This window comes from Cololabis saira, chromosome 5, assembly GCF_033807715.1.
Source record: "Cololabis saira isolate AMF1-May2022 chromosome 5, fColSai1.1, whole genome shotgun sequence".
NCBI classification, from domain to species: domain Eukaryota; kingdom Metazoa; phylum Chordata; class Actinopteri; order Beloniformes; family Belonidae; genus Cololabis; species Cololabis saira.
The window spans coordinates 33,321,103-33,335,555 of NC_084591.1; the positions used below are offsets into that span (position 1 = coordinate 33,321,103).

Below are 14,453 nucleotides of genomic sequence, written 5' to 3' on the forward strand. Positions count from 1 at the left end.
ATGTTGGGAGACTCTCAGATCAAACTGAGACTGTGGCGAACTGACCGGACCACGAGGCTGAGCCGTGCCCCTACTTTTGTACATCAATCTCTCTCTGAGGGGGTATTCAGAGGACTAGTCTGGCATCTGTCATAGATGCAAATACCATCTGCTTTCCTGCAGCACAGCACGCCTATCCTCCTCCCACTGTTCTGATATCTCTTGAGGACTGGCGTGAGAGCCGTGCTTGCCAACCCTTGCAAGATGCCAGTCATCCACCAAGCAAATGTGTTTCTTCCAGAGAGGAGTCCAATAAATAAATACGCAGCTCTTCCACAGTCTGGTCAGTCCCATTTAAAATGGTACCTTTTCCATTCCTGGCTGTTAGTTTAGAGATGTAGGTCAGATGACTGCCCTGCACAGGGAGGAAGGTTTTAGACAATGGAAATACTGCCACCCTGTGGAAAGAGTTGGTAACTGAGCTTTCACCATGCAATAACCACAAAAGAACCCCTTTGTGGTTGCATTTTTCAGCAAAGCATACATTTTGATTCATGAGCTACATTTCATAGATTGCGCACACAGAATGGTTCTTCTGCAGCCTAAAAACTAAATACATTTCTGTCATATCATTTTTGGGTTCAAGTCAGAAAATAATCACTGTTAAAATACATATATATTGCAAAAAGTAAGGCTTATTTTTATTAATAATCTGATGTGAAAGTAGCAAGAAACATTTGTCTAATTATCTATAATAAGTAATACAATTAGAAATGTATTATCATGAAGAAGTAAAACAAATGCAGACATATCTAATCACGTTGAGAAGCATTAAAGCCCCTTCAGCACTATTCAACACATCTCTAGTTGCAGAAAGAAAGCTCTGATTAGGAAGGAGCGCTCATGTCTGCACATTAAACTAAATGAGCCCTGTTAGTTTCCTGAACAGCTCAGCAGCTGTGGGATCTGCTGATACAGCCAGTTCACAAGTAAAACCAAGAATTCACAGTTTTCTTCTTCAGCCCAACAAGCAAATGCTTATCAGCTCTTAACTGGTTTGCAGTGCCGGAGGTCTCCTGGCTGATTGCACTTAAGGGCAAAAATCAATGAATGTAATGTAAGTTCCGATTTTATAAAACACCGGAAAGCAGTGAATCCCGATTTCTGAAGACCCAACTCAAAACAATACATTTTAAGTGTATTTATTTCTATTCAAAATTTATTGTGTGAAGTAGATTCATCATCTTGAAAAAAAAGAGATGTGATTGCAAACATTTAAATTCTCAGAGGAACTGTGAAACTCACTGGAGAGCTGGTCAGTCTCGGAGCCCACTGAGGCGGAGCACGACGAGCTCTGAGACGCCGAGCGGCTGATGGTGGGATTAATGGGAGCCCCTCTGTCGGCTCCAGGGGGACGGTGGGCCTCATTCCCCAGCAGGGGGAGGGACACGCCGCTGCCTTCATGACACGATTCTGAAAAGAGACAAGACCGTCAAGCTTGATCAAGAAGTGATTTCATGCTGAAGTCGTCTCGTTGTTACTAAAATTTTATTAGTTAGAAATTGCTGGTTATCTGCTTTTCATAGTCACTTTAGCACCTGATCACGTCAGCACCAACTCCTCTCATATTACTGCACTCATACATTTTTAAAACGCTATTTTGCTCTGGGATACCTGACACTGATGCAGGACAGTGAAGCTCTGGGTCTCTGGGCCTAAACTGTTCAGATACTTAATAACATAACATGTGGCCACTCGGAGGGAACTTTTCATTCACTTCTGAAAGAAACTTGTGATAGTTTTCCTTTTTTCTATCACTGTAGCTTTGGAAAAATCAGCAGAAATAAATGACTGAAATTTCAAGAGGAAAACATTGGTGAACAACCAAACGGTTGAGTTTTGTAAATGGAGTAGGCTACCACGGAGTTGTGAGACATCACCTGTTTCAGCCACATATGTAGTGTTTGGATTGATAAAGGTTTGACTAGTTTGTAACCCTTGAAAACGTTTCTATTAAATAAACTTTTTATGCTATTTGTTCATGTACATACTTAAATAATGAAATGTTGGGGACAATAAAAAAGAAAATGTCTAAAGCTCTGCTATAAATGTATGTCCTAAACAATTAACTTCATAATTATAAATAATAAAACTATTTTCTAAGCAGTCAGAGCTACGGCGTTGCAGTCGGAGTCGCTGCACTGCAGTCGGAGCAACGGCGTTGTTAAATGAAATGACCCCAGGTTCACGATGACGCCCTTCTAGCCTGATCTGGTATTACATTGCTGAAATCAGCCAGGTCTTTCTTGAACCTGATGAATTCTGGGTGGCAGAACATGTTGCTCAGAACTTGAATAAATTGTTAAATATGAATGGTGTCTCCACAGATGTGCCTGTGATGGGTGCGTCAGTAGACCTGACCTGTGTGACCTTTCACCTGACCCCCCCCATCTTCCCTGCAGCAGTTTTTAGCTGCGTGACAGAGGAGGTGGTCATGTTTGAAATGGTGGTTTTGTGTGACTTTAATGAGCATGTGCGGACGCAGTAATGAACTGTGTTGAGTGACGGTGACTTTTAAATGTGTTCCTGAGTCCACGCAATTACTTTTGAGACGTTTGCTGTTTGTCTTTCGTGCAGAGCTACCAAAATATCTGAGTACCTGGATGCTTGTTTACCAGTATTTCTCCAGATTTTCTGATTTTGTTAATGAATTTGCATCCACATATATGAAAATGTGTCTTTACTTGTCACACTTGACCACGCAGTATTTCAGAGAGGTGAACCCCTGCCCTCCTGCATTATGCTCTCTTTATCACCTGTATTTTTACTGACCTGTTTCCATCTCTCTTTTTTTTTGACAACTCATTATTTTTGTTGCTGGCATTACATTTTTTTTTTTTTATGGTTTCAGCAGTTCACAATCGATATCTGTCCTATTTTGAATTAAATGTCAAGTTTAACTAACTCTCAAAAGAGCTTTTTTAAATTTACATTTTGGATGGCAGACGTGGTACTTACGGCGAGCTATTGAAAGGTAACATTTTCATACGTGCCAGAGAGGTGGCAGCAAACTAACACACCCAGGTTACCAGAGCTGTGCGTCACTAGTCCCAGAAATAAAAAAGTCCACTAAAACGTGTTTGGATTCAATAAAGCTGTCCAGACTAAGTGCAATAAGATCCTGATTATGTCAAAACTATTGAGACATGAGGAAGATCACCTGATGAATATCCGGGCACATCGATTATTATTTAAACATACTTTTTATGACCAAGGGCCTCTAAATTCCTCCCCACAGCACAAGTACATTCCTGATGAGATTTTGAAGAACGTGCAATTGGATCAACTAAATATTAAACTGAAAGTATAATTCATCAAAGCCTAAATGCATCACAGTCAGACTGTCTGATAGGAGCTTTTACCAAATTACTACTTTGCTAATACATATTAGAACTTTAATAACCTTAAAGGACCTCATAATTGCATTAATGTATGTTCAAAAACAACAATGTCAGCAAATGAATATGGAAATGGAACTGAGTGCAACCAGGTGCATATACAGTATATTTAGCTGTTGACTCAATTAAAGAGGCCTAAGTGTTTATCAGTGCTAATACATCCGAGCTAAAAGGGGTGTAGATCCAGCAATGAGGGCATTTACACAGCTGTTTGGTCCATTACGTGATAGGCTCTCTAAGTCAGTGTGCAGCTTATACGTCACTTAAACAACAGCTTTTATTAGTCACCACAATCTCTTAAGGCCATATAAATGTTTTTATAGTCTTAACACTTGACTTCCTTTTGGTAACATATAATAACAATATGCATTGAACAGTCCAAATGTTAGCTATTAGACACCATTTCAAACAATAATGATGGTTGAAAATAGCATTCAAAAGATAATTAAGAGATAATTAAATAAAATAGTAATCAGTCATCGGTGAACACAGCTAACAAACGGATAAAAAAGATCCAAACCACTGAACATTATCCACACAGCACAAATGAGATGATGCCCCCTGGCAGCGATAATTTGGGACTTCAGTCATGAGCCATTACATGCATGCGCTGGTTAACTCTCTGACATAAACAATGTTGGGCATGATAGCGGGATGGACTTTTCTTGAAAACAGACATGCCTTCCTCTCTTCCGTGTGTGGCTGACCGCTTATCATCCCAGGATTACGGTTATGCTCCCCCATGCCGTGCAACCACATTGGTGTTAAAATTAGTGCATGTACCAGAGAGGCGCAGGGAGGTCCCCATGTAATAATTGTTACAGTTACTGTGTACGCCTGACCACTTCATCTAGTTGAAATTTAAAGAAAATGACAGGACATAACCATTACTATGTGCTTCTCTTGAGACACTTTACTAACTCATATGTTTACTAATTTATTGCGTATCACACGTCAATAATATATCAAGCTTGAGGATCAGATTTCATCCAGACAATTAACAGCATGGTTCATGCACAGTGACACATGCACTCATCTCTTTCTGTTGAAATGTTTTCTTTTCATCACTCAATACTCTGCAAAACATTGCTTTCAAACAAATTAATTCATCACAAAGGGATACAATTGCAAAAAGTCAGAGATAAAAGATTAAATAAATATCTAATAATTAATTTTAGTTTTGCTGCAGCTTTTTTTTTTTTTTTAGTTTGCTGCTATTTTGCATCCAAGAGTCAACTTTAAAGCCATGATGCCTCCTTCAGAGAAGAGGTGAACCTACCTGAAGAGGAGGCAGCAGCCTGTGACACTGTAATTTCCATTGCATGCACTCACAAACTAAGCAGAAATCTCCTGTTCAAAGGTTTTTCAGTGATAATTCATGGCAAAACCTCATGAACCTGTCACTCCCACAGCACAGCACTCTGAGTTGTGAGACGGACAAGGCGCTCCAGTAAAGATGAATAGGTGGAGTTTAAAATGTTGTCAGGCAAAGAGAGGCACAACATTAAACTCTGAGTCTATTGACTGCAGAGTATTGATTGGACGGGGCTGCTAGTGTATGGAGCATCACTTACTTCACATGATCTATTGATCTATTTCACTGACAACGAATTAGAGGATAGCCTAAACCCCCCGTAAAGACAGGTCTAGCTTCATCTGTTAGATTCAAATACTTGAGTATTTGTATTATTTTAATATTTACTGTTAAAATCAATAAGTATTTTAGATTGAGTTGTCTTTTCGTGAGTCTTGTTTGCCTCAAATTCAATTAATGTCAGGTATTACGGTGTAATTACAGCTGAATATTTATTTAGTCCCTTATGTTCAGATCCCCTTCTCCTTTAACTGACCAGTGACGGGTAACTTGTAGCGATCGGTCCATGAGGCGAATACGTAGTAGCGACATTTATGGGATGCACGAGTTCATTCACTGCCATGATAATCGTTATACCCCCTTCAGCCACCAGGTGGTGCTGCGGAGCAGCTGCTCCAGGAGGAACGCCCCACACTCGAGGTGCGTTCAAATCCTGCAACACAAGATTAAATAATGAGTAAAAACAAATGAAAACATACATATAATTCATTTATGCTTTTCTTTATCATCTGTGAAAATATTTTGTCTAATCTTATTTTTTGATTTTGTTTAGATTGACAGGGTTAGTGACTCCAGTGCTTTCTCCAAGGCAACACGATTCTGCAAACAGCTTTCAGTTTTTGGCCCTAAAAATGAAAGGGAAAAGATCAGCGCTCACCTTGGCTCCATGTCATTGACAGCTACAAATCAACCCAGAAATCTTGGTGTAATTATTGACTCAGACCTGAACTTCAACAGCTATCCAAAGGTTATCACTAAATCTGCCTATTACGAACCTGAAAAACATTGCTAGAATTAAGGGGTTTCTGTCTAAACAAGACATGGAAAATCTTATTCATGCATTCATTTTCAGTAGGTAGGATTATTGCAATGGCATCTTTACAGGCTGTAACAAGAAATCAATCAGGCAGCTGCAGCTGATCCAGAACGCTGCCGCCAGAGTCCTTACAAACACCAGGAAACTGGACCACATTACACCGGTCATGAAATCACTACACTGGCTTCCAGTGAGTCAAAGGATAGAGTTTAAAATCTTACTGCTGGTCTACAAAGACCTGAATGGTCTTGGACCAAAATACATGCTGGATCTGTAGACCTGAGGGGTATTCCAGGAAGCGGGTTTAGTGAAAATCCTGAGTTTGTTAAGCCTGAGATCAGGGAAATCCAGAGTTTTCAGTTCCAGAAAGCGAGTTAACTCAAACTCTGAGTCAGTTACTATGGCAACTGAGCCTGTGAACCTAACCTGCTCTCTAGCAGGTTTACTTCAATAAAGCCTGAGTTTCTCTCTGTCTCCTCCCTCAGTGGCGTCAATTCAGCCGATTGGGGCAAGCGGTTAGAGTTAGAGAGTTAGAGAGCAGAAAAAGCGTATCTAACAAACACAACGTATTTTATTCACTATGTCAGTGCAACAATAACACAGGGACATCCGAGTTTAACTTCAAACAGTTAAAGTCCAAATGCAAAAAGCAGAGGGAGGTTAAAAAAAAAAAAAGTCAAATATTTCCCTTAAACAGATTTATAAGAGGGTAGGGTGATTTGATATCTTACCATAAAATGAACTTGCATAATTAATCCATCAGTGGCTATCAGCCTCGTTAATATCTTCTGCTGCTGGGGCAACATTGGACCCATCACTTGCCTTCTTTCTTTCTTTCTTTTTTAAAATTGCGTGGTTGTCTGCTTCCTTTTCATTTTTGTAAGTTACTAACTGCAGAGCTAAAAACAGGGGGGGAAAGATAATACCTAGTGAAATCCATCATGTTTTTCTGATATGCATTTGTAGTTATTTTATATGTATTAAGTAGTAGAATAAATCATTACAAATAGACACAGAGTAATTCCATACATGCATAAAAAAAAAATTACAAAAAAACATTTTCCCCTGAAGCCGAGGTGTCGGCTGCCCCTGATCTAAATGACAATAAAATGACATTCAATACCATTCCGCCACTGCTTTCATCTGCAATACTATAAGACAGTGTGCTTTCTCAATCCTGTTCCTCGTGGGCCCCTGTCCTGCATGTTTTAGATGTTTCCCTGCTTCAGCGCACCGTGATAAAAGTACCTGTGTCATCAACAGAGCTGTGCAGACCTTGATGACAAGCTAATGAGGACCTTTAATTAGAATCAGGTGTGTTGGTGCAGGGAAACATCTAAAACATGCAGGACAGGGGCCCACGAGGACCAGGATTGAGAAACACTTAAATGTTAAATGAATACTGCATTCAAACTTACACATTGACTGCAGCAACTTTCCCCCACGCCATTTCTCTCCTCGTGTTTCGTGTTTTTTTTTCTGAAATATGCTCTCATACTTGCCATACGCACGTATTGACACTTCTAACTCCAATGGCGTGAAGTATGTGGATCTTCAGATGCAAATTAATGTTTCCTCAAAGGGATTTTGTAAATTGAAATGTTAAATAAAGTTTAAAAAGAAAAAAGAAAAAGTATGTCGCTCTTTTGTTGTCGCCGGTTGCCATGGTGAATCGTTGTATCAGGGCTCTACTGATGATGGCTTTTTAACTCGAGCTTAACAAACTCAGAGTTGATTGAACTAACTCAAATCCGCTGTTCTGGAACCGAAAACTCCGACTTTCCTATCTCAGGTTAAGTCAACTCAGAGTTCAGGTTTAAACTCGGAATTTGTTGAACGTGCTTCCTGGAATACCCCTCTGAGGTCTGCTCCAACTGTCAGCTCCTTTAAATCAGGCCTAAAAACATTACTGTTTACTGAAGCATACTCTTAAATTAAATACCTGCTGTACTCTACTGCCCTCACTTTTAACAACTTGTGCTTTTTATTATTTTACCTCTTTTCTTATTATTTTATTTGTTATTTATTGTTTAATTGTGTCTTACCGCTTTTAGTGTTGCTGTAAAGCACTTTGAATTACCCTGTGTTGACTTGTGCTATACAAATAACCCTGCCTTGCCGTTCCTTCATTAACGTGATGTCGTTGAACGCAACTGATTAGACAGATTTGTCCGCGGACCAAAACAAACAAAAGGCGAACATATTTGGCTCACAGTCACACCGCGTCCAACTCACAATCATTTACTCGCAAAATGTCGAAAAGGTTAAACAAGAGGTGCGAGGAGGAGGATAAGTAATGTATTCCGCTGCTTTGTGCAGTAGCTTTGGCCGGTAGTGGTAGTCCAGCCCCAGACGCCGCTAGTCCCTCCGCCTGCTCAGCCACTGCCTGAAGCCTGATTTATGCTTCCACGTTAAATCGACGCAGAGCCTACGCCGTAGGGTACGCGGCGACGCGCACGTACTTTGCGCGTCGCCGCGTACTCTACCCCGTACCCAACGGCGTAGGCTTTGCGTCGATTTACCGCGGAAGCATAAACCAGGCTTCAGACCTGCCTTAGAGCAGCCCGCTAGTTAGTCGGGAAACATTCCCCGCTGATCCGTGTCCGTGCTGCAGGATGGGCATGTGTCTGCCGTGCCTCGGCGGAGCGGCGGACGACGTGGTCGTCACTCCAGACCCAGTGAGTGTATTTACGACGATCTGTCATTGCAAAACACTGCCGTGTTTATTTTTAAGTATATTCCAGTTAATGCTGTATTTTATTGGACGTAACGAGTCTTAACGGCATGTGGTCGATCATCCGTAGGGCGGCGGGGGGGCCTGGAGCAGCCAGGCCGGTCGAGGGAGCTCCACGCCCGGCGTGGCGGCTCCAGGCCTGCAGGGTGGTTGGCTGTAGGGTTGAAAACCCGTCCCTGGAAAAACGGAATCGTCCCGTATTTATAAACTAAAGTATGCGTCTCATATTACTGTGAGAGTCAAATATTAGTCAGAAAACGCCAATGGAAAATGGCATTGAGCTGTTGAGTTCATAAGTTGTTTTTTTTGTTTTACTACAACTGTAGCCTACAGTCATGGCCTTTGAGGCAGATGTGTTTACAGGTTTTCTACAGACTTTCTGTTTGCACTTTTGTTATTGCACTTTCTTTCTATTGTTTTATATTAATTTATAAAAAAAAAAAAATTCAAATGTTTTTATTTATTTTTCATGATTTCATGATGGTGGATGAAATCATCATGAAATCTAAATAAAATAAATAAAAAAATGTTAAACAAGCATTAACACATTCTCACCCCCTTCCAAACCCACCCCTTGGACCTAAGCATTCAATGAAAACAATTGATAATAATAAAGAAAAACAGAAAAAAAGATAGTAGAACAAAGGACAAAAAAACAAAACAAAGGCAAAACATAATAATATCAAAAACTGGACAAGGATATCTGAAACAAGGTATTCTATATCAATTTTAAATACATCTTTCAAGTTTGGCCTTAATTTTATCTGCTGCCATATACCAAAATAAAATATTTTGTTGTTTTGCATTATGGATTCGGGCTGTAGATATTTCCAGATAGATAATGTCAAGAAAAGTCAGATACCAATGGGAGATGTTAAGCGTGTGTGGTGGTTTCCATCTTACTGCTGTTATCTTTTTTGCTGCTGTTAGGCCAGCAAGCAAAATTTGTTTTTGACATAGTGAAGCATTGATTGTTGATACATTATTTAAAATTAGTGTTTGAGGGTTTATTGGAATATTCTGTACTGTTATCGAGGATAATGCAGTTGCAACCTGTTGCCAGAAATTTGCAACAGGTTGGCATTCCCAGACCATATGAAGGTTCCTGGTTTATTCTGAAAGCGTAGTGTATAACCAGGATCTTCATATGGTAAAGCTTGCGAGGTGTTAAATAAGTTTTGTGTACAAATTGAAAATGAATAAGCTGATGATCTGGGTTTTTTGAAGATTATATTATATTGGTCCATACTTCATTCCAGTTGAAATGAAGTCGAAAAACAAGGGGTGTGGTCACAACTATATATCAATATATTTAAACAATGTCATATAAACCTTTAGCCCTAGATGCAATATGGAGAAGGGATATACCTGACTGGGACCCAATTTATACAATTTTAAGTTAAGCAGGACAGGTTTCTGTTTAAGAAGGATACTTATTTTATTCAGTTCATTTTGTTATTTTGTATTAAAGTGAATTACTGGATAATGATTTGTTTTCCATGTGTTCATGGAAAACATGGCATTCAAAAAATATGCATCTAATTCAATTCATGTTCAAGTCAAATAGTTTAAAAAAATAAATAATTTGACCCACAAAAAAGGGGGCTAGAAAAAAGCACCACGCCAGGAAGGGTGAAGGCAATCGGGTGGCCGGCCCTGCCGAGGGGGTGTCCCTTATTTATTTTTAAGGGAGTTGGCAACCCTAATTGTCAGTCCACTTACCACATCTTATTTTCTCCACAGGAGGCGAGGAGGCAACAGCTGGCCGAAGCTGCCGAGAAGAGACAAAAAGAGGTAGGGTAATAGTGTTTTTGTATTGTTAAAAACACTAATGTGACTCTTTCAATGCTCTTGTCAGGTTATAAAATAAATAGATTTTTTTTAATCGATAGTCTCATAGACTTGAGCAATTATGGTTTGAGGGTAACGATATAAACCAAGGTGAGCGACATGGAGAGACCCTCTAGACATGACTTCATAACAGCCAAGGTGCAGGGTACAAAGGTTAGTCAGAGCCTTCAGGCCTGGTGTACGCTGGCCCAGGACTCCAGGTTGCCTGGTTCAAGTACTCAACTGATTTTCCAGCCCTGTGGTTCTTGGTCCATCAGGTTCTTGCCGTGACTGGTTCAGTGTAGGGCTGGGCGATATATCAAGATTTTAATATATATCGATATATTTTCAAACACGATATGGTACGAGACAATATCGTTTATATCGATTTAAAAATGATTTAATGATTTTGATATAGCTTATTTTGTGACAAATTGACTTGAATGTTTTATTTGAGATTTGCACAAATGTTTTGTTATTTGCACAACTGTCAACCTCAGTGGAAAAGTCTGCCTGTTACTGTCTACATTGTATTAATGCCGCGTTCCATTTGTCCTCGGAAGTGGGGATTTCCCAGTTCCCAGTTGGATTTTTCAACTGGAACGCCCCTCGAAGTGGGATTTCCCACTGGGAAAGTGGGAGAGTCTTCACCACCCCCGAGTTCACATTCCAAGATGGCTGCCCCGGTTGTAAACAGTAGAAGAGAGCTCTGTAAAAATTCGTAGCACTTCATTCTAGTTTTGGTCACACTAAATCAGTCGTATACAAGTATTGTTCGGCATATATATGCTGCTATAGTGTAATTTACATTTTTCATGTGGTATATGCGAACTACAAACTTGTTTACCTACTTTGTAACTGGAACGCTGATAACTCGGCTGTGACGTCATTCCCAGTTCCGAGTTCCGACTTCCGAGGTAAATGGAACGGAGCATAATTACAGTGTATTTTAATTTAATTGTTATGCAGGAAAGGGATATTTGTTTTATTTTATTCAAGAAGCATTTTTATTCTATATATGCAGGCAGTTTATTTTTATTTAATTTGTTTTATACATTTTGATATTGTGCAGACCTCTGTTAACAAAGGTACCTGTGTGACATTTGGCACGAGGCTTTGTATTAAAACTGACTGTTTTTTTAAGGGTTTGCCTCAGAAAAAAATGAAGCTAACAGAGATGCTAACAGAGATGCTATGCTATAATGCTTTGGGGGAAACCCCAATTAAGGCACAGAAAAAATATCGAGATATATATCGAGTATCGCCATTTAGCTAGAAAATATCGAGATATGACTTTTGTTCCATATCGCCCAGCCCTAGTTCAGTGGTTGTATCTGGGATGTGTGTTGCATGCCTCCAGGTACCGAGTCCTCGGTCCCTCCTCACCCTTCCAGTGGAAGCACAACGGATCATAGATGGAGGGCTGTTTGTTCCATTGAAGACTTGAAAATGATTTGAGCTGAAAGTTGAGGAAAACTTAGGAATTGCAGTTCAATATAGACATTAATGAGACTAATACTAGTAATACAATATTAAGCTGAAGTGCAGAATCTTAACAAATACATACTCCAGGCTGATCTGGATTTTGCAGCGTGGTGAGTAATTTTTTATTGTGCAGAAAAGCCACTTGCAGGCCCGTAAGAGACATGCTCAAGTTATGTCCCGGTAAGTAGATGTGGATCAAAATTAAAACCCGACGTCTTTGATTGGCTGATACCCTAACAACCACAACTTTCTGCTTTAAGTCACTGTTGTTTTAAAAAGTTTTAAACTTCCTGACACCACTACAGTTCACCCTTCTGCTCCTGCAGGTTAGCACACCCAGCCCTAAATCAAGGTCACGTTACCCTGAGCAGCACAGCGCTGTTGCGTCTAGCAGCCTTTAGCTGCACTGCCTTATTTGGCCTTCAAATGTCTTGTTGATAGTTTCATCCCTGATACCTCGTGCATTCTTAGAGCAGTTATTTAGCAGTTATTTATGAAAGCATTTGTAAAAAAAAAACAAAAAAAAAACATACATGCATGCTTGGCTGTGCATAATTTTTAACATATACATAATCACTTTCATGATAAAACCGTTTCTCTGGGAGTGTAATCATCTCCTCTCTAATTTCCAGACAGCGTACAGGGGGGTTAAAAATCCGGAACAAGTTGAGAGGAAAAGGAAAAAACAGGAGGAGGTTGAGAAACAAACGATGACCACCTCCGTGTCGGGCGGCGGCAGCGGGTTAAAGGTAAATGTTGACTTTTATTTTTTTAATTTTATTTTTTTGTGTGCGTTTCAGAACAGTTGTTTTGAAATTAAGTGATGGATGCTCGATCAAAGCTCAGCTGTTCTACTCTGTTGTTATTTATATTTAAAATGTCAGCTTATTGAAAAATTAGATAACACCAAAGTAATTTTGAAAGATGCCTTCAGATAAAACGGCTAGGACTACTTCTGTCTCAAGCTGTAAAAGTTACAGGACTGTTGAAGAAATGAATCATAGTTAAGGAAAACGTGGGAGGATAAATGTTTCTAAAAACTAATTTCTTCAACCCTGAGCGTCATAATCATCGTTGTCTTCTATTCCTTGTGGTTTTTCCTTCTGCAGTGGCAGGTGGGCTGACGTTTTGAACTCTGAAGTCCGAATCCACATGAAGCATCACTGCGAGGTTACTGCTGTCCACTTTAGCCTCTTCTTGCCTGTCTTTGTTGTGTCATAAACAAACAGTAACAATTGTCAGACTCAGAATGCAAAGGTAATTTAAGATGTTCCAGAAGGAACTGCTGTGTTTGCCAAGGTACACAAGTCGGCCATGACGCGATAAAGCAAACATCGCTCCCAGTGTGGTAGTTTTTATTTGACGACTGATTTAGATAAGACGTAAACTAAAACTAGAGCACATGAAGATTGTGGCCTTGAAGTTTGGTAAAAATTCAATCGAAACTCATTATTACCCCCTTTTTTTAAAAATGTAGTTGTATTTTTTTAACACTTGTTACTGCCCCAACAATGTTGTTATTCAGTGAGCATCTTGGCTGCACACTAAGGGATCTGCTTTCTGACACCAGAAACGTGTGTGCAAAGGTAGTCTTCTGTTTCTGCCTGTCACTAAGATGCTGTATGTTTATGATTAGTGCAGAGTGCATGCTGGGAATCCCTTGTTCATTAAGAAGACAAGGAGATGTTTGCTTATCCTTTTTTTTTTTCTCAGTGCCTGAGCACGTGCTGGCACTGAATGTGTTTCGCTCCCCGGTCTATACATTTCATCAATTATTTACTAAGTGAATGGTTTTTATTTTTTTATATTGTTTTTTTGAGCCATTGTAGACACAGCAGCTACACAATACTGCTTAAAAAACATAAAACGACATTAAAACATTATATAACAAAGTAAAGGTGACGTGAACGTGCCCAAACCCCATCTATCATTATGCTTTTGATACCCTGCACTTTACATGCATCTGCACCAACGGCTCTGCTTCAGTCGACGGCTGCTTCAGTCAGGCCCCTCGCGTCTGTTTTATGCACAACTTGAGTTTGTTGATCTGAAATGCAATGTATTTATGCATACATCTGATGTCACGGCTGCTTTATTTAAAGACATATAATTTTATTCGAGGGTTGGGGGGGGTGATAGTCTGTCAACATTTTGTCGAACAGCAAATATGGTTTCTCTTTGTTGGGAGATTCTTGTGGGCTGCAGTGGAGACAAGAAAAGCATCTGAAGGAAGAAGAAAATGAAGGAAAATGTGATTCAAATGTGTGCTGGGACTTGTCTTACAACCTTCACTTGGTCCTTAAATGCTTATGGTGCTCTTGTCATTTTTTAGAACAGAAAACTCAGCCAACGTTGTTTGCTACAATAAATGATTCACATTTACGTTTGTGTGGCGTTCACTAATAGAATTACAGTTTTAAAATCAAATGCCTTTTGTTAATTACAGTCTTTGAGTCTGCAGTTGATCAGATAAACATTTACAAATAATTCAAAACAATGTATATTAAAAAAAAACCATTTTAAAGCTGCCTTCTTGAAGTTGTTTTGTCTTGCTTA

General features: G+C 39.6%; 1 protein-coding gene across 2 annotated transcripts; it reads left to right on the forward strand.

Annotated features, from left to right (window-relative positions):
- The first annotated feature begins 8,326 nt into the window (after positions 1–8,326).
- Positions 8,327–14,413, forward strand: svip (small VCP interacting protein). Of its 2 annotated transcripts, none has more exons than XM_061721710.1 (4): positions 8,327–8,526; positions 10,326–10,376; positions 12,031–12,077; positions 12,530–12,646. In XM_061721710.1, exons 1-4 carry the CDS (start codon positions 8,464–8,466, stop codon positions 12,609–12,611), a joined length of 243 nt encoding a protein of 80 aa, XP_061577694.1. In that variant the 5' UTR covers positions 8,327–8,463; the 3' UTR covers positions 12,612–12,646. The 2 variants fall into 2 exon arrangements, with proteins under 2 accessions (XP_061577694.1, XP_061577693.1); XM_061721709.1 differs by lacking the exon at positions 12,031–12,077 and adding an exon at positions 13,007–14,413 and having other exon boundaries at positions 8,337–8,526.
- The last annotated feature ends 40 nt before the right edge of the window (positions 14,414–14,453 follow it).